Genomic DNA, 21661 nt, shown 5'->3' on the forward strand with positions numbered 1-21661 from the left:
TCACTCATGAAGTAACTTTATAACAAACTTGTAAGCTAATATGTGTTGTAAACATTCAAATATTTTAATGTTTTTTTGTTGTTTTTTCTTTTTTTTAATTAGTAATTTTAAAATCCAATTTAACAATTCTAGGACCAAGAAGAATATTCACTCCACGTTCACTGAGTGGTAGAACTGGACGTACACACCTGGTAAGACTAGGCAGATTAGGTCAGCAATCATGGTTACAAGTAGACAATTTGGAAAATGTTACTGGTTACTCTCCTGGACGACTTTCTGAACTCAATACACAGTCTATTATGTTTGTAGGTAATACTGAAAAGTATTATTTTTACATTTGTTAATTATTTATTTTAAACAAAATGTATTGCATTTAACTCTAAAGAAAAGAGAAAAATAGTTAAAACACTTTATCAAATATTTTTATAACATTAAAATACTGTTCCAAAGAATTGGTTAGAAAGTTCTTCCAATGTAAAAAAAAAACTTACATAACTCATAAATTCAAATCTAAAACTGAAAGAAAAATAATTTTGTTGAACTTTAATATACAATAATATTAATGAACATAAAGGTGTTAATTTATTAAAGGTGTAAATCTATTCTTTATGAAATGTGTGTACGCTAGATGTGTGTGCGTGCACGCGTGCATGTTCAGAGGTGTTAATAAATATTAATTAAAACGTAGCAGACGACATGTTTAATAAACAATATATAAAGTTTTATTAATTTATAATTGAAAAACAGAATGTCGTTCTCCTTAAAAATCAACATATGCAGATTTGCAACTTCGTTTTGAAAATAACACTGTATCTCATTTTATCCGAGTGTATTTTAAATTTCTTATTTGTTCCTATGAAACAAGAGAGACGGGAATTAGATTTTGTGAAACCGTAATCCGGTCGCTGTCTTAGCCAATAAATACCTTCGCCGTTTGAGGTATAACCCCCGATTAGATTATGAGAGATTGCCATTTAGTGTACAATAAAATAATTATATTTTGTTATTCACAAAATTACTTGATGATGTGTAGAGATTACTCGTTTATCCTCAACGAAACTAATTTGAAACATAAAGAAATTTCATTTATCGATATGAACGCATGAAACTTATACGTATACGAATATATTCAGACATTATGACTTTTAGAACTTTTATGACATTAGAACTTCGAATTGTTGTAAGCAGAAGGAACTGTATGTTAGTTTAAAATTAAAATTTAAGCAATTTTATAGTTATAATTTATTAATGAGAACGGAAAAAATTCAGTTTTATATTAAGTATGTAATTGAATATGTAAGTAAGTAATTAGGCATTTTAATTCCCATTATTATTATTATTATTATTATTATTATTATTATTATTATTATTATTATTATTATTATTATTTTTATTATTTTAATTCCCATTATAAGATGAGTCTTGTTACTTTCGGCGTGTATAAAAAAAATCTCGTATTCGTTTGAAAGTTATTACTTAATTCAAATTTCTATGAAAATCCACTTTCGTAGCAACAAAGAATGTTAAACTTTTTTTTTCAATTTTTGTTCATTTTTCACTTAAGTGAGTTACAAAAATAATTACTTTATCACCATGCGTTAAATCGGAACTGATTGCAAAATGATTATGAATGAAATTCAGTTATTTTATCATTTAATTTAATTGAGAAAAAGTTACAAAAACCTTTTATCGTCAAGATGAAGGCTGACTGGTAAAAAATTAAATTGACGGAATTGCTTACATTCCTAAGATTTCAATACGGTTAACTATTCCAGTTAAATTTATTCTAAATAAATCTCTATGGTCAGGTGACCCGAAAAATCTATTGCCAGATGAGTTCTGTAATTTATCGTCTGCGTGAAAGGTAATATTTACAAAATTAAGAATAGGATAAAAGAAATTATCATGATTATTCTTACTTAAACGTGCTCACATTTATATTCACTTCATCTAGCACCTAGAGTGTTGGAATGTTTTTTTTTTTTAAAACGTATTTCATTTAAAATTCAATTAAGATATGTGCAAGTAACATAAAATATCTGCCTTGTTTTAATGAAATTCTTAAAATAGCAATTTTATAGTAATTTACATTTGATCGGATTTTTAAGACTCGTCGTTTAAACACACGCTTGCGGACGCGCGCGCACACCAACAGCACCACCATTATTTTCACAAAAAAGTATCATATTTAAACAAACTAACATGAAATATACCACAAATTGAACACTCTTTTTAACCACATTCTACATACGCTTTATGACTCGAGATATCATCAGTAATAAGTTTGATGGGGCCATAATAATACAAAACCAGCACTAGAGATAAATGATAAAAGTTATAAGCATTTAATTTTTGTTTTTTCTTTTAAGTTAAAATATGTTAAAATTTAAGTTTGAATCCCTGATTCTCAAACTAATAATTTTGTCTAAATGTTTACTTCACTGGCTTTTTTCCAGCAAAAATATTTTAGATTATTTTACAATGAAACAATTTTATTTGAAATAAGTATTCCTATATTTTCATTTATTGATTAATTAGAATTATAATTTTATAAAATGTTGTGAGAAGTATTACTTGCAATTAGTAGAACTCACTGTTTACTCTGTATAGGCATTGGAAAGGCATTTCTGTAAAGGCTGTTTTGTCACAGTTAAATTTTCATCCTTCTATATTTGGATATACTTGGGTTTGTTGATAAGCATCAATATCTTTGCTCAGTAATTACAACAATTGGAAACCACTTCAAATCTCAATTTTCTAATTTTCTGGGCGTGGAATGTCTGTTATTCTTGAGAAATGACAATACCACTAATATGAATAAATTTAGTCTCATGTCAAGTAGCCATGACAGTTTGGTTATGGCATCTACCTAACTGACAACTGTTAATTAATTCTTATCAATAAATAAAATTGTAATTGCACTGTAATCATTACATTAGGTAGTATGCACAACAATAATTTTTCATTTACAAGAAAAATCATCATTCTTTGTTTGTCTGAAATCAAACAACTAGTTTTATATAACTAGAATTATAATTTTATATTATGTTTTTAATTATTACAGGCGGTCATAAAGCAATGAATTTCACGGGACTGCCCCATGACCTTCCATTGCATACTGGATTTTCAGGTTGTATCTATGGTGTTGAAGTTCGAACAGGTCAAGTGACAGTTACTGTAGGACAATTGAGGCAAAGAGCTATTGTTGGTAGAGGGGTTGGTCAATGCGGTACTCAGCAATGTCATAATGCAACATGTTTAAATGGAGGTGCTTGCCTTGATCACGGAGCAACTTTTACGTTAGTATTCATTCTGAATTAAGTATCGTATGAATTTTAATATTATACCTCTTCTAGTTATTAAATATATATATTTATAAGTATAATATTAACATGTCCTGCGTTATTAACTCAGTATTTAATATATATAATAATAAGCAGCACATCCTGGCCTGACAACAGAGTAAAAAACTATTATATATGAGTAAGGGGTACAGCTGCCCACCGGCCTTAAATCAAAATAACTAATGTATATGGAATATTATAAAAAATCAATTAACTATTTAAATTCAAAATTGTTTGATATCTTACAATTGATATCATTTGATTTAAAAATTTAAAATTTTTTTTATATTTATAAAAATCTTCGTAAATGTTGAAAGAATGAGTTGTTAAATTAAGCAGTGAGTGTTACACCCTATGACGAATTTAATTTTCAAATAGTTTCAGTATTATCTATATCATTAATGTGTTTTTTATTTTATTATTATTTAATTATATTTAATAAAATTATATTTTTTCAAGGGTAAGAATCGAATTTAAAATTATTAATTCCTAATAGGGATGTGTATTATGTTTTTTTTAACATTTGTTTGTTTGTTTTAGCTGTTTAATGTACAATGCATTGTTAGACTTTCAAAAATCACATTAATTTTGTCATATGTGCAACTGAATGTTTATTTTATAATATTTGTTTATTTCATAATTATATAAAAATCATAATTTTTTTTTTAAATAACTGATAATTAATTCAATTTTACAAAAACACTGTGAATCATCCAGAAGCATACATTTATTATTACTTAAAAACTGTAAAAAATAAAATCATAGATTTCTATAAATATTCCTTCAATATTCCTAATGCTAAAATGATCCTAAAAAATCTAATTATTCATGTATATGAATAACCAAATTACATATAATACTTAAAACATTAGAAAACATTTACTTTATATTTATACTAATTACTAATTAAATTAATTAACTAATTAGAACTTATTAATTACTAATTTCTATATTTTATAATTAATCATTTTAAATCATAGATGACTCAATTTCATAATACTGGGTATTAAGGAGATACTTAGCTAACCTACTTCAGACATATCCTTAGCCATAAAATCTGTAAAAGGAAACATATTTAACAAAGAAACACACCATACATAAAACATATTATTTGGTTATGTAAGGAGTTTACTAATCTTTTTTATAAGGGACCATTAACTACAGCATTCTTCATAACTACATGGAATTAGGTGTTGCTAATTAATGGTCCTACTGAAGAAAATGTCCTGATATTTTGTTTCAGTATTTTTGTTCCGGTATAGATTTGTGTCACAATATTTCCAAGTGTTACCATATCAGTTCTTCAATAAAATTATGTATTTCTTATGTACACTCCTTAAAGTCATTTTTATCATTCAGAAAATAAGAAATCTATTTATTCAAAAATGTAAGTTTGAATGTAATTTAACAATTTATATTTTATTAACATATAGTAAGCTAACCCGTACAAAAAAAAAAATATACTTCTTATTTATAACACATTTTATTTATTTTACTATAATAAGAAATATGACTGATAGTATAAATACAAGTATAATTATTATGGAAAATTTCAGAAGAAAAATCAATGTTTTTAGGTGTTTATGTAAGGATGGTTGGTTTGGTCCAGTGTGCGCACTCCGACAAAACCCATGTGATTCAACACACCATAAGTGTTCATATGGATCAACATGTATACCTCTTGAGTCTGGGTATGCATGTGACTGTTCTTTAGGACGCACAGGCAAATTATGTGAGAAAGGTAAATTCCTACAATTGTAATTTTTTAAATAAACTTTTTTAAATAAGTATATTAAATCAATAACTTTAAAGGAAAAAAATAAAAATTCTTTTTCTCAACGCAATACTTATTTCAGTTTCATAAATTTCTCCAACATTTTAAAAAGTAAATGACACTTGTTGAGGAAATATATTTAAATACTTATATATCAATAAACTTCAAAACGTCCAATCTAAGAAATTTTATATATATATTTTTAAACATAATTTTTCAACAGCATAATTTGAATTTATAGTTACTGAAAGACCAGTATGTAATCAATCTTTACCACCCATACTAAAACTGAATTAAAAAAATTAAAATTGTTTATTAACTTTACATTCAGATAATCTACTAACTATTCCATATAACTTGTAAAATACTACATTTATTGATTTTCCACTAGTGAGTAGTTATGTGCCAACCTGTCTGTTTTGGCATAAAAATACTGATACCATAGCAAAACAAGGAATATACTTTTATTAATAAATATAGTTATCCTCCTCGCTTACATACAAGCTTTACCTCTATGAGACTTCCAATAAAAAGCAAACTATGACAATATGTTGTAATTAATGTGTAGTTGTCTCATGTTATCCCATGTTTTGGAAATCAAAATTTTTTTAAATTTCCCAAATTTTAAAAATCTTCTGATATAGACCTAAAATTATTATGTAAACTTTTGGCATCTAATACTTACATTCTTCACCAAGCAACTTATATTGGTTACCTGCAAGCATACTGAATCCTGCATGATTAGGCACAGTGTAAAAAAATTACACCACTTACTAATGCAGTCCACTGTAAATACAAAAAAATTAACAATAAGCTCAACTGTACTTAATCATTTTCAGTATTAACAACATATGTCCAATTGAGATTTGATCCTGTGGCAGAGTGGTAGAGCTATGTTTTTCATTCAGAAGATTCTGGGTTTAAAATTGGTCAGGCTTGGCATATTTTGCAAGAAATAAAATTCGTCAGTCATTATTAACTGACTGAAACTGGGCATAATTCTGTTATTGCTTGCATAATAAATACATACCACAGTATTGATGTCAAAACTTTCTCAAAAATAAGATTTTTCAGTCACTAGACTATAAGTCTCTGAGAAATTAGTTTGAAAAGTTTTACTCAAGGTTAACAAACAAATTGTACCATAGAGTGCTAATTTTGTCTCATTTTAATTAAAATTGAACTGATGAATTTCAATTTTACCCATTGAAATTTATTACACCTTACATCATGTAAGCGGAATGTGTAAAATTAGTCTGGCATACAATAATTTATAAATGTAGAATGAGAAGTAGATAGTACAGGAGTAAATACATCTTACCTTCAGAGAATATTTTGGTATGATTCCTTGCTGTAACAACATGTAATTACACATATCTAGTTTTCACTTTTTGTATCTACATGTATTTCAGAATTCAAAGTGACAAATCCTATCTGCCAAGTAAGACAAAAATATAAAAAAATAACAAAACAAAATTTATAATTATTACATAATTTTTTACATAATTAAAAGTTTAACATAATTAATAAGACAAAATTTAAAAAAAATAAAATAGACAAAAAGAGAAAATAAAAATAAATAATTAAATTAAAAATTAAATAAAAATAATAAATAAAAAGTGTAAAATGTGTTTAAAAGATAAGTAAAGAAGATTTACTCTCTAGAGTTAGTGCATGTGCATGAGTGCATCATACTTCTTGTTTGGTATTCAATCTTTGACCTATTCTATTTTGATGTGGTGAAGTACCATCTACAATGATAAATGGACATACAGCAAAAAAGATCCATTAGTGTGATGACTAGAAGTATTTAGTAACTGCTCATTTCTTAGAGAAGATCTTATAGGCTTGTTGCAAGTATACCTGAAATGTGAGGCATGTACAATAAAGAATATCTATTTATTCCCTTCAGTGAGTTGAGCTCACAACTCATCAAATGTATTCATGTATCTACATGAATACTGCCATTGTTAATATAGACATCTGTCTATATTAACAATGACAGTTACTGTCCAAAATACTGATCCAATGATGCAAGTTTCTGACACTGTATTTCCTCTTCACTTCAACTTTCTCACACATTAATTTTTTTTCTTTATTAAGTGATAAGCAAGTCTTGAGCATTCCTGCTCAAGATAAGGGTTCACCTAACAGTGCTGACAGTGCATGTTATACTATTAATAATCATTGTAATGTTGAATTCAACTTATTCCCTTACTCTCTCATACTCTTGTTATGATAACAAGAGTGTTAGAGATGGATAATTGATAAAAAAAAATTTGACATCAAAGAGAAACTGAGAGAGGAGAAATGCACATGATATTTTATTGCTATCACATAGCAGGAACAGGATTCTTTATAATGCACAGCGGTGGAGTATGTAAATAAATTAATTTATATTTGCTTAGATATATTAAAATCTGAGTCTTCTACACAACACGTAAATCCATGACATTTATAATAAATTATGTAATATATTTGTTGCATATAGTTGAATGAAAATATTCTAGAAAAAAAGATGATGCATTATTTATAGTTTATATTTTTGTAATTTTAACTATCCGTTTTACATTAAAAAAATTTTTGTTTTAGCTGAAAAGCTGTCAGATGTAAATTTTTCTGGAATAAGATCATACCTGTCTCTACCAACAGCTGACTTCCATCTTCAACAAATCTGCATTGACTTTGAATTGCGCCCTCTAAAGAATAGAGGTCTTGTTATTTTTTCTGGTGAGGGTTCTCGAACATTCTTGTCATTGTCATTGCATGGTGGAGTCCTTGAGCTTAGAGTTCATCCTTTAGGTAAAGATTATTCTGACTTTTATAAGATTTTAATAACAACTTTTTCATTTAATATTTTTACTACCTATTCTGTTTTCTATGATGATAAAAAGGTAAATCAAAATAACAAACCTAAAAAACAGAATTGTATCACTAAAAATAACTGATTTGATTAACTGATAACATCTTCATCTAATCAAGTGAAGATATTTATCTGTAACCATTTACATTGTCACTGATGAATGGTTCAGCAGCTGTTAGAGACCCCAGTAACTGTATCTAAGCATCAAAATAACATTATCTCCTAACTTGGTAGTTTATATTGCAATCTCATATTGTTGAGAACAGTTTTGAAGTAAATACTGAATTTTATACTACTTATTCTGAGAAAAAAATACTTTCATTGATTAATAGATTACACAGCAATATTTTCAATACAAACAACACTACTCTAACTGCTTACTTTTAAAATTTGAGAACTTTTTATTATATAAATTCATATAATTGTTCAGTATATGCGATGCAAATTTTTTTATTACTTAACTTTTTACCCCATAATTGTTAAAATATATTATTACTATTCTAATTACTCTCTTGTAATAATAAAAAAATGTTGTTTTACAAAATTAATGGTATTTTTATATTATTTGCAACAAAATTTAAAAATGTAATATTTATTAAGTAATAAAATAAATTGTGAGAAAACTCAGATTCAGAAGGAATGCAGTCTGAACAGGTGGAAAAAGACGTTTGGAGGAAGTAGTGGTTGTTCGAAGTGGACGAGTCCTTCCTCTTGGTGTATGGCACAGAGTTCGAGCAGGTCGTTATGGACAACGACTATTTTTATCAGTTGATGGCTCAGTAAATGCTGGAATACTTCAATTCGGAGAAACCATTCTGCCTACAATTAGTCCTCTTTATATAGGTAATTCATTTTTTTATTTTTTAATAAAAAAAAAAGGTAATTTCTATTATAATAAATGAAAAGTAATTAAAAATTTATATTATGAACAGAAAAAAATTTAACAAAACAAAATACAATTTAATAAAAAAAAATTTGAAGTAAACCATGAATTTTACCCTAAGGATACAACTATGCAATCAATTTTTGGTTAAATAGTTAAAATTATTTTACTGAATAACTTAACTCTGAAAAATGTCAAATTTTAATTCTTAAAATAAAAATAAAATAAATTTAGTGACTGGGCAAAAGTTTATACTGATCCTGATCAATTGTATAATGAAGGTAAATGATCAATGATGATGATTATGATCTGATCTGCTGGAACCAACATTTTCGTTCGTGTAACTACATGGCAATAAACCTTTCGATTAAGTTGCGATAAACCACACCGTCTACAGACTGCTCAAAAAACAAAGGTCCTATTACATGACCCTGGGAGATAATCGCAACTAAACATCAATTTTACGTGCGAGTAATAGTTGTACATGAAACTCGTGAGGATTTTCAGCGCTCCATATTCGGCAGTTTTGGCTGTTAATGTAAATCACAGGATTTCAGACTTGCTCAGGGAGTCATCTCAACAGTAGTTGACTACTCCTGAGTGCACCTAACCCCCTCTTCGTCCAGGCTATCCTTTCCCTACTCCTACCTAACAACAGTTGCTTTTCCACTCTTAGTCCTTCACACTTTATTCTACTTGCATCTCCACATGTAGGACTGCTCTGGATTATTTAGCACATAACCTCCATCCAATCTTACTGTGTAACATAAACCACATCACCACCTCAGTATTAGCATTTTCTTCGCCACCTGGCCTATCTGCCAGATAAGCAAAATTTGGAAGCCTACTTTAATTTTTTTTTCTCTTTATCAGTTATTAACTTTCATAAAAACAGTTTTATGTACTTGTAGATATAGTGTTCCAGGACGTATTCGCCAAACTTCAGGAACTGATTCAAGATATCAAAATGAGCAAGACGGTTCATGTCGATATACGTCCTGTTTTGCTTTGTTTTCCTTCTGGATGCCATTTTGTGATTTTCAACAAAAAAATTATTTCTCAGGAACAGGAAAACCTACTTTAATTAAATTTGTCAAATCTAAGATTGGTCTTGTTCTGCAAAATAAAAAAATTTGAAAACGTCACCTTAAAAGATTTCAATCTTAAATCTTTTTAATCTTCAATATCTTTGTAATTATTTGTTTGATCAAATTTTTACTTTTACAAAATGTATTAAACATCTTATTTTGAACAAAATGATATCTCATTTGTAAAAATCCGTTGACAAACAATTGAGTTATTACAGACAATTAACCCAGCAGTACACTTGAGCACCATAATGTAAGCTGATAATTGTTTACCTGTTTTTATTTCCTCCACTAAATGTAATAAAAGTTATTAATAGCAAATAACAGTAGTAAATTAACAAAACTTATTAGCTTGCATACAGAGTTTGTATTACAATACAAACACATGTGAATATTTTCATTACAATTATTTTAATTTATTCTGTCAGGTGGAATTCCAGATCTTTCTGATTTACCATATGGCACAATGGCTGATCTGCCTGTTGCATACACTGGTTGTATTCGTCGTTTGTCGGTCAACTGGAAACATATACCTCTTGATGAGACTAAAGTACTATCAGCAAGAAACATAGCTGACTGTGATGGTACAGCTTGTGGAGGTGATTTCTGTCAAAATGGAGGAACCTGCTGGTTAGATACCACATTTAGGCCTCATTGTACTTGCTTACAGGTACCTATAAAAATTTTTCTAATATATTATACATTTCATATCATGTCATTACATGACAATATGTGTCATATTTTTCCTTAAGGAAACAAGAAACACATGTGATGATATGTTAGTACATATACTGCGATATAAGTAACATATAAAGTTTTAAGATAGATTTTACTTGCAATTAACTGATCAAATTATTGGTGATGTATAAAGAGGATCAGTATTCTCTGTCAGTAAGTTTTATGTACTGATAAAATGTTTTCACTTGATAACAATACTCATATTAACATAAACACTTACAGCAAACAAAACTAGAAAGTAAACAGATATAGAATTAAGATATTAAATATGTTTCATGTTATTAGATTGACACGTATAGTTACAAATGAAGTATTACAATAGATTTAGAGTAAATTTCGTACTCTCAACTGTGAGTTCCACTGTATTACAAACTGATCATATTGCCCACAGACAAAGGCTAGATGGGCCTCAAAAAATGTTTACTATTTGCAATAGATTTTTTTCAGTAACATAGCCCATAGTCATTTAATCACTCATAAAAATAAGTTTTTTCTTAGCTGAGAGTTTGGGTTTGATGGTGTAAGTGCCAAACTCTCAGCTAAGAAAAAAGATATTTTTATGAGAGACTTAACTATTCATTATGGATTGTGTTTACTGTAGAAATTTACTGCAAATAGTAATCTGTTTATATATATAAATGAATTTTTTATTCAGATCATAACATTATTATTATTATATGTTATGAATTCACATCTGAAATACTAAGTTTACTATTCTATGGATACAAATAGGAACTGCTCAATCATTTGCTATAAACTAGCAAGACAAAATATAGAAAAATCTTGATTAAAAGCAGCATCACAACATAACAATATTAATCAATAAAGAAAGAAAAGTGGTTACTTCTCTTTATATTTTATAGTTTTCTTTATCTTAGACAATAACAATATACAAAAAAAATATTACCATGTGAAATAATAATGATACAAATAAATGAAGATATATCCTTACATTATCATTTTTATTTTTCTTATTTTACGAACATTTTCCTGCCAGCTGTAATGGACAAAAAATGATGTCATGCCTTATCTGGCCTTCCTCTTGTTTATTTATCATTATGGTTATACTTATCTTTTAATTTTATTTACCTATTTCCTGTTTTCAATGAATAGAGGATCATGAAAAGAAGGCACTTGATTGTTAACTTGTTCATTTATGATCGTTTTATTACTTTTTAATTTAAAGATTTCTAGTCTTCCTAAAGGAAGACTAGAAATCTTCAAGAAATCTTCAAATCTTTAAATCTTTAAATCTTCAAGAAATCTTTCTTCTTCAATGTTAAAGGAAGAACAAAATGAACAGATCAACAATCAAGCAAATGTCCTTTTCAAGAGCCTCAATATATAGCCATTAATAACAAATAAACAAGAATAAGGCATGACATCAAATATAGGGAGGGGTGTTGACTAAACACTATATAAAGATTAACAGAGATTTAAAAGTACTAGTACAATAAGTTTTGATAATGGAGTGATTTTGAAACGCATCAACTAGAGATAAAAAAGTGAAACTAAGAAAGGTAAGCAGTACTAAACATAGAAACCAAAGTAATCTTAGCAGAAAAGATAACTGTAATTATTATCTTAATAACAAATATTTTAACAAAAAATGACTTCTTGATTTATTAAAACATGTAAATAAACAGATAAAACATGAATTATAGGAGTGTAGTTTCATGATAGCTGAAATCCTATTCTTATAACATAATATTAACTTTTCTTATAAATAATATTAATAATTAAACCAAATAAAATATATAATATTTTCATTATGATTTTAAATAAGAGATCTTTATTCTAATACAATGTTTTTTTTCCTAATTACAGTATTTTACTGGAAATAAATGTGAAACAATATTATCTTGTGCTGAAGCACCATGTCAACACGGTGGGCAGTGCATTAAAGAAAAAGGAGTACAACCAACCTGCCAGTGTTTAAGTGGTTGGGGAGGTCACTTTTGTGAACTAGGTGAGTTTCCTAATTTTTTTTATGGATTAGTGTGTACATTTTTAAAATAATCTCATCGATAATAAAACAGGTTGTTTATTTTTATTATTAACTGCTGTGTTTCCTTATTGGCTTATGTAAATGGAAAGGATAAAGGATAAGACAAACACATTAATATCACAACACAAATATAAAGTTCCCAAAAAGTTTGACAAATTGTGATAAAAAAATACTGATCCTGCATTATATTAATTTCTTGAATTCTGAAACCACTTAAAATAAATCTTGAACCATAGAATTTTTTCCATTTTCTATTATTGCTACCTCAGACATGTTGCACTCATATTTTAAAAAGGAAGATGAAATTATGAAGGGCTAAGCCATTTCTGGGAATTGAATCTGACCAGCTGATTTTGAAGTCAGCACGTTAACCACTACAACTGCCTCAAAAAATAAATTGACTCCCATTTGCTATGTAAGGGTTTGCCAATAAGATGTTTAGAGCATAATGTCATTGTTCAACAGAGACTTGTACTAAACAGAAGTTCACTTGTACAGTCAACAAACTGTTTGCATACTAAAGTAATGTGAAGATAAATCGTGAAATAGCCCTTTACCTTTTGAAATATCAGGTAGCTTTGCTTATGATTTAAATAACAAATAACAGTGATTAATTTAACAAATTAATGAACTGCAGTAAGAAATTAGTTATGCTGTTAGAAAATGCTGTGATTCTGTGAATCTGTGAATGACTCATAGACATCTGTGAATGAATGCTGTGAATCTGTGATTGACTCATAGAAACATGAGAGAGAGATACCAACAAATACAAAAACACAGTAATAAAGTGCACAAGAAATAAAATATGAAATTATTAATCTATATTCTTATTATACTTAATAAAACTGTATGTTACCTTTTCTAAAATTTTATGTTTCATTGTAATTTTTATTACTCACAGAAGTACCAGTTGGAGCTCCACATTTTAGTGGTGACAGTTTCATTGTGGTAGATTCCAGTCCTTACTTACAGAAGAGAGGAAATATTCTAAGTGAACAAACTCGAATGAATGAAATTGATTTCTTATATGTAAATTTTTCAACTGCTCAGCCTGATGGAATGATTCTTTGGAGCTCAATGGTAAAAAATAATACAAAATGTGTTTTTCTATTACAAATTTTTATACATGATGTTCTATGTGTGTCAATAATTTCAATTTCATAAAATTTCAGCTTCTTACTGTACATGAATGTTATATTTTACAACCATAATAATTGCAGATGACCTGGCTTAAAGAACTAGTCACAAAAAAGGCAGTCAATTTCAAGAATAAAATTCCAGGCATTTTATGAAAAGTGAGGATTGGAATGGTTTGTGACTGTTTCTTTACTGATTATACCACTGATATACAGATGTGACTTTCATTTTTTTTCATTCTGTTTACCAAATAGAATAAACTTATATAATCAACATCATTATTCTTAAGAAAAGCAATTCAGATCATTATGATTAGAATCTGAGATATTTTAATACATCACAGCCTTAGAAAATACTAGAACAAATACTAATAAATTAATGTATTACTTTTCATTGGAAATAATGTATATGTACATTTTCCCCAGTCAATAGAGGAAAACTTCATTTTATAGATGTATAATTTTAAAGTTTTCATTGTTTGAATATAAATATGCACTTAATAATTTAATAGCAGCTACATAAGAGATTTTTAAAAATAATAGATGATGTGATAAAACTAATGTACTTTTATTAGTAATTAAAAGTCACTGTTTTGAAATTAACAATTGAATTAAGAGAAAATGAAGAAATAAAAGTCTGTTCCAAGTAAAGACATGTATAATTTGTTCATTTATAGAAGGATGTATGAAATAAACAAACTGCAAGTGTGGTAGTGCGTGTATATACAGCAAATTATTGTACGTGCCGAGTTGTTGTAACTACCTGATGTTTATAAACAAAATATTGTTTATCACTGATTTTGAAATAACAGTATAAATTTTCTTATTCCATACTGGATATTTTTAATTTTCTTTTAATTGTTGTTCTTTGTTTCAGTCCTTTTTTGGTATGTGTGACTATGTATATGTATGTATGTACAGTTATTGTGCGATTTATTTACTGTACGATTATTACTGATTATTGTGAGATTTGATAGTGTGATTAGCCTATATGTGTGTGTATTTGAATAGTTTATCGATATGGCTGATAATTCAGGAAGATCTTTTAATCAACAAAGAAAAGAGAAACATTTGCAAAGTGGTTAAAAAAAAAAATAGTTTTAACATATTCAATCAACTGCTGAAGAAAACTCCTACATTGCTTAAAAAGGAAGAAGTGAAACTTACTTCTGAAATAACTGGTGTGTCAGTTAGTAGTATTAATAGATTACGGACTGAAATAAATAGGAAAGGAAGGTAAAAACTCCTGTTAAAAATAGAAAATGTGGAAAACCTGTGGTAGGAAAATGGGATGAATTTTACAAAAATGTAATAAGATTGACTGTACATAATTCTTTTTTCAAAATGAAATACCAACCTAAAAAAAATTGCTGGCTGTGATAAATGGTGACAAGTTTATCAAAGATTGGACACACTAGTTTATACAAATTACTGTTGTCAATGGATTTTAAATTTATTAAAAAAAATAAAAAAAGTGCAATTGTTGATCAAGAAGAGTTCATAATTTGGCGGCGTAATTATTTCAAACAAAAATAGAAAATTATAGAAAAGCAGGTAGAAATATATTTTATTTGGATGAAAGGTGGGTAGGCCACACCACTTCAAGAATTTGGTGTGATATGACATTTACATCTGTAAAAACAGCATATCTTCAGGATTAAGTAGGGGCCTGCAACCTCCAAAAAAATAAAGGAAAGTGACTAATTGTGGTACATATTGGCAATGAAAATGGATTTTTAGAAAGGGATTACTCATATTGAATCAAAAAAATTGGGAGACTACCACAATGACATGAACAAAGATATTTTTAGGAAGTGGTTTGAAAAAGTGTTCTTTTACCCGAAAGTAGTATTGTTGTAATGGACAATGCTCCATACCATAGTGTAAAACTAGAAAATATTCCAAACAGTTCATGGAGGAAATAAGAAATTGCTTTATGGCTGCAGTCAAAAAATATCCACTTTGAAGAAAAAAGTTTAAAAGCAGAACTCCTTGAACATGTAAAAAACAACCATGACAAATTGAATAAATTTTTAATTGATGATTTTGCTGAAATGAAAGGTCATACGGTGTTAAAGCTTCCCCCTTAGTACTGTAACCTAATCCAACTGAGTTAGTGTGGAGCCAAGTAAAAGGCTATGTTGCCCGAAATAATAATACACATTAAAATCCTGCTTGAAAAAAATTTTGTGAGAATTAAAACGTTATAAGTTTAGTATAAAGTAAATATAAATTAAATAATTATAATTAAATAAATTGTATAGTAATTAGAATTATAATAATTATAATTAAATAAATTAAGTTAAACTGAATATAACATTTTGTGAGGAATTACAAAAAATTGTAAATTTAGTATGGAATATTTTTTAGGCATACTGTTCCACAGTGGTCTGTCATCTGCAGTGTGTTTATGTGATATCTCTTTCTAAGAAAGAACAGAGAGTAACATCATGAAACCTTTGGCAAATCAGAAACCTATCAGGATTAGTAAGTTCTCATAATTGGAAAAGAGATTGGGTAGTAATTGAAAAATTATTATTTATTTAGCAATATTTTTAAACAATATTATATACATGCACAACTTAATTTTGGCTTTGAGTTTGTTAACTAAGTAATATTTTTCTGTATTATTTTAAATGCTTTCTAAAATAGGTCTGGTTACAAAAATATCTGTATTACTATTATTCACTTTCATATGATTTTAATGTGTATGTAATATAAAATTTATTAATCTAATATCAATTTTGAGCCATTAATTCCAGTTATACCTTTATTGAAGTTTCTAGACACTTGAACTCACTAATAACTGAAAACTCTTATTACTTTTATGACATAAAAAATTTTTCTTTACTTACTTTCTTATTGAAAGAAAAATTGTTCTGGAGTGATTTGTTAAACTAGTAAAAGTTTTAAAAATTAGATAAATTCATTTACGTACAAAGGTACACGATAGTGTCATGAAACAAAATGTAAGCACCTCAGAAAAAATTGAAAAGTATCTGTGCATTAAATCTTAAACAATATTTTGAATGATGTCTTATTTTAAAAAAAAACCTTTTTTAAAAATTTTTAATTTATTGGTTGAAACAGTTGACTTTATGAAAATAGTATTTTTATGAAGGGGGTGGGTTACTTTGGTAGATTTTTTTTAAAAACTGTACAAAGGTATTTCTTCCAGTAGTAATTGTGATCATACTGTATTTCTTATAAGTTAAAAGCTATGAACTAGTAAATATTTTCATGAAGTCTGAACTTCCTTCAAGATAGAGAATTCCTTAATATCTCCCAAGTTTCTTATCAGATATTTTCAGAAATTTCATGGAACTATACTCCTTGATATATTTCATGACTGTGAGTTGTATGTTCCCAGTTAGCAAAAATTCTCACTTGCATGCACACACCACATTCAAAAAAATATCATTTTGTACGATTTTAGAATTTTTGTATTCACGAGACATCAAGATGTGGAAAAACATAAAATTCAAAACGTTATTTTTGAACAAATTGCTTTCTCACTTCTATGGGACACAGAAGTTATAATGTATTTTTCTGTACTATAACAACTGGGAAAGAATATATTCAGACTCATTAAACTCTTTTTAATATCAACAAGTTATTTATAAATTGATTTTAATTATTTTATTTGACAGGTTAATGAGTTTGTTGGAGTGGGTGTTGAAAGTGGCCTCATTAAAGTAGTATGGGCATGGGAAAATACTGATGCATCAGTTGTGAAAGTACCTGGAGTATGGGTTGCTGATGGTGGCTGGCATGATGTCATCCTTCACTTCAGTTCTGAAAATATCACCCTGTTCATTGACCTCAATGTTTTAACTTTTCCGACATCAACCAATCGTCTACTTAACAGTGATGGTATTTTTTATTTGGGTAAGTACAGTTGCATGTAATTCTAAAGTTTCATAATTTTTTTTCTAATATTTCAGTGAGAGACCACTTTCAAGTAACTGATAAACAGATTTTAATAATCAGACTGACTTACAACTGATTATTAACATCTACTTTGTTATAAAAATATTTTTATAGAAATATAAAAAGAATTTAAAGAATTTACATTCTTGTTAATTTTGCTTTCTTATGAAGAAGATGATTTTAGAATAAAAGTACCTTAACTACATCAATGGATTTTTTACATCCACCCTTGACCTGAACATAAGTTTTAATTGTTTGTAATAGATTTTTTTCTTTCACCAGAAAAAGTATGTAACTTTCAGAATTTTTTTTTTATTTTTCTGTTACCTTACAACTTTTTACCAATGGGGTTGGTTTGAATACAGTATTTATTTATTATTTGTGATTTCTATAAAGTTCATGAAGGAATATTTAATTAATTTAATAATAAACAAAGAAGTTTATTTTTATTTTTTAATAAATTTTATTTCATTGACCTGTCTACAGAAATCTCTGGTCTACAAAATTCTGTCATGAGACATCATCTAATTCCCTTCTTTCTCTTCTACCAAAATAAGAGGGTCATTTAATAATTAAAGCCACAAATAGCTGTGGAAACAAAACAATTGGTATGAGGATTATGATATTTTCAGAACAGTAAGTTGGTATGATGACTTTTGATCAGCTGTTTGAGTAAAATTTTTTTTGGTATCCTCAAAATCTCATTTTATGATAGCCTGTCCTCTTAAAAGTTTGCAGATTAGTTGAACAGCAAGCAGTGATCTGTTTTTTGCTATCTGAAGGTGAAAACCTAGTTAAATTTACTTTCATATGACTAATTAATATGGACAAAGTCGAAATTCAGTGACTGATGAATCCAATTCTGGACATCCAATTGAATTTTCAACTCCAGGACTTAAAACTCACATAGACTCTTTCAATCAAGAAGATCAACAGAGTAGAGTTCAGACTGTAGCTGAAAAATTACAGGTAGTGTTTGTACAGTTCATAACATTATCACCAACAAGCTTAAGTGCCACAAAACAAGCACAAAATGGGTTCCAAGAGAGTTCACAGATCACCATAACAAGACAAGGACTTTGTATGGGTACAGACCTGAAACAACAGTATCAACAGGAAGGTGATGTTTTGTGCACAGTATAACTGTGATAAAATATGAACTCATTATGAAGTAGAATAAAAAATACAGTGTAGAATCAAAGCACACAAATTCAACTGTCGATGTGGAAATTCGATGGTTCCAAGTCAGAACTGTATTAGGGAACTACATTTCTTCCCAATGCAGTTTGTTTGGTTTCTTGACTTACCTAAACTGTGTTAGGCATGCGCGCGCAGATCAGGCATTATTGTGAAACAGAATGATGCCTCTGCGCTGAGATCCAGAGTGTTTTTTCACCACTGCTGGCTTTACTTTGATGATAAGGAAGTTACAGTAGTATGCGCTACTTAATTGTTTGCTGATCTTCTACAAAAACTGGTCCTTTTTCATTGCAAAAGACTGTCACTGTGCTTTCTTCTACTGATGGTCAAGATGGGAATTTCTTATTTTTGGTTCAGTTAAGGAGGTACTACATGGTAAAACGTTTAATGGCAATTACTTCATCAAAGAAAATGTACTCAACATCAAAAAGCTGATTCAGAAATGGGACAAATATATTATATTCCCAGACATTATATTGAAAAGTGAAAAAAATGTCATGTTGATTAAGTAAGTCACTTTAGCTCCTGAGCAGTTTTTGTCTTTAATTATTAAATGCCCTCATATCAATTTCATCTTTCTGTAATATTTTTGTTATATTTCATTTGTAGCAGTAATCTTTACAGACTTCTCATAGGAATTACGGTATTAATTTCAGTCGCATGGTGGGAGTGACAGGGATGTAAATGAATTTTCTTTATGTTTTGAGGTATGAGGAATATTCAAATAACATTCATTTAAATCATGGTTCCCTTATATGTTTATTTCTAAATACGCCTATGTATAAAGTTTTATGGGTTAAAAATCTCCAACACTATTAGATCAATTTCGCTGAAATTTAGGTACGCTATAGTAGTGTATCTGAAGTAGTACATTTGAAAATTTGATGAAGATTAGTTAAGTCATTCTTGAGTTACACTCAATTTATGATCAAAAAAATTTGAGCAGGGCAAGTTAGAAGCATGGTTCATTATGATGCTACAAGTTGGAACATTGACATTTCTTTATCTTCAGTATCTATTGTTAGTAATATTTTTCATCGTATTCAGGTAGCATTCCCTACTTTGAGGGTCATGATGAGTCTGGGTATGTTTTTTATCTAAGGGTTACGTAAATTGTGTAATGGTCTATCTATTTTTCATACGCCCTTATATAGTGAGTCACAGTGGTGACTGAGTTGAAACTTAATGCTTATGTGTAGGGTCTACTGGTTAATCTAACATATGTAATGCACTGTACTCTGAAAATGGGTGTATTTTTGCCTGCAAAATAGTTAGGGCATCAGAATTATTAACTTATTACTGATTTTCTTGTTACAGTATATTAAAATTATTCTTTTTATTATTATTTATATATGTATATAGTTTTATTTTAATTTGCTTCTTGATTATTCACTTATTTTTGTTTCTTATTTATTTCTTATTTCACTTTCTTTGTAAAATTTTAGATTAGATTGAGTCGATACTTTTTCAAAAGGAGACATAATTAAGTAACTTCTTCTAGTGCAGAACTGCGCAAGAGTTTTTTTTATTGCGTGAGATATTTTACTTTTAATTTTTTTTAATGTTTATATACTATGTCAAGTTAAGACTTTGTCATTCAGATTATTACAGATTGTAACTTCTTATTTCTTTGCAGGTGGCTTTCCACAGGAGTCTGATATTGAAGCAGAAACACATGGTCTTTATAGAGTTCAATTTAATGGTTGCATACGTGAACTGGCATGGACCAAACATACTGGAATAACAGATTTCACTAATTATATTGGTGAAAACATTGGGACTTGTGATGGAGTAGACCAATAACTTGTAAATAAATAAAGTAGTTCTTATAATATAAGAAAATAAAACTGCCAAATATTTCATTTATTGTATAAAATTAATAGACAATACACTTTTACATACATTTATTAATTTTGCCTTCGCAGAAGCAAAAAGAATTTAAAAAATTAGATCTTCTGTATTTAATTATTTTAACTGTAAATTTCAAGAAATAATTAAAATTTTAAGCTTGCTGTTACAGTAAAATAATACATATTTGCATTATTCTTCAAATTAAAGTACATACCCTATATAATAGTTGATTAAGGTACATAGCAAAAATTGTTTTCATATTTTCTTTTAATATTTAGTTTCCTTAAATACTGGTTAATAACTTATAATACTTAAAAATATTTAATTTTTTTCTTAAATATAGATTAACTTATAATACTTAATTTTTACTTAATTTGTCCACCTCCTCTTGAGATTAACGTCCCAGTAGGTGTAATAAGGCATCAAGCAATGAAATGTGATTTATGACACTACACATTTGTTATCTGCAATGATATGTGTATCATATGTATATTTATTCTGAAGAAAAATGAATTCATGGACTTAAATATAATATTTTAAACACATATTTCTGAAATAGTTCCAAGTTATTTTTATCCCACCACAAGAGAGAAATTTATTACAATAAATATTTATGCAATCTGAAAATGTGCTGATGATTAATGGAGAAAATTAAGCTTGAAAATTTCACTTTCTCTTCCTTCTTCTGCAATCTCAACCATGACTTGTTTAGGCAAACTATTGAACAAGTTTTGACAAATAATATATAATTTTACTCATTTTTGTAAGAATATATTTTTTATATGATTTTGGTAGGGTGTAAATCCTGGACAAGATGGTAAACTTCTCCACTCTTTCTCATTGGCT

The 21661-nt window shown here is 28.1% G+C and overlaps 1 protein-coding gene across 1 annotated transcript in view; it reads left to right on the forward strand.

The window, feature by feature from the left end:
- The window catches only part of eys (eyes shut), a 96271-nt gene extending 75504 nt beyond the window's left edge, over nt 1–20767 (forward strand). The window contains exons 14-23 of the mRNA XM_075357709.1: nt 133–309; nt 3065–3299; nt 4922–5085; nt 7711–7920; nt 8636–8824; nt 10381–10622; nt 12518–12659; nt 13600–13778; nt 17485–17722; nt 20601–20767. Of these exons, the coding sequence (XP_075213824.1) occupies nt 133–309; nt 3065–3299; nt 4922–5085; nt 7711–7920; nt 8636–8824; nt 10381–10622; nt 12518–12659; nt 13600–13778; nt 17485–17722; nt 20601–20767 (1943 nt within the window). The remainder of the gene's footprint in view (nt 1–132; nt 310–3064; nt 3300–4921; nt 5086–7710; nt 7921–8635; nt 8825–10380; nt 10623–12517; nt 12660–13599; nt 13779–17484; nt 17723–20600) is intronic.
- Nucleotides 20768–21661: the final 894 nt, after the last annotated feature.

Source organism: Lycorma delicatula, chromosome 2, assembly GCF_047948215.1.
Source record: "Lycorma delicatula isolate Av1 chromosome 2, ASM4794821v1, whole genome shotgun sequence".
Taxonomy (NCBI): domain Eukaryota; kingdom Metazoa; phylum Arthropoda; class Insecta; order Hemiptera; family Fulgoridae; genus Lycorma; species Lycorma delicatula.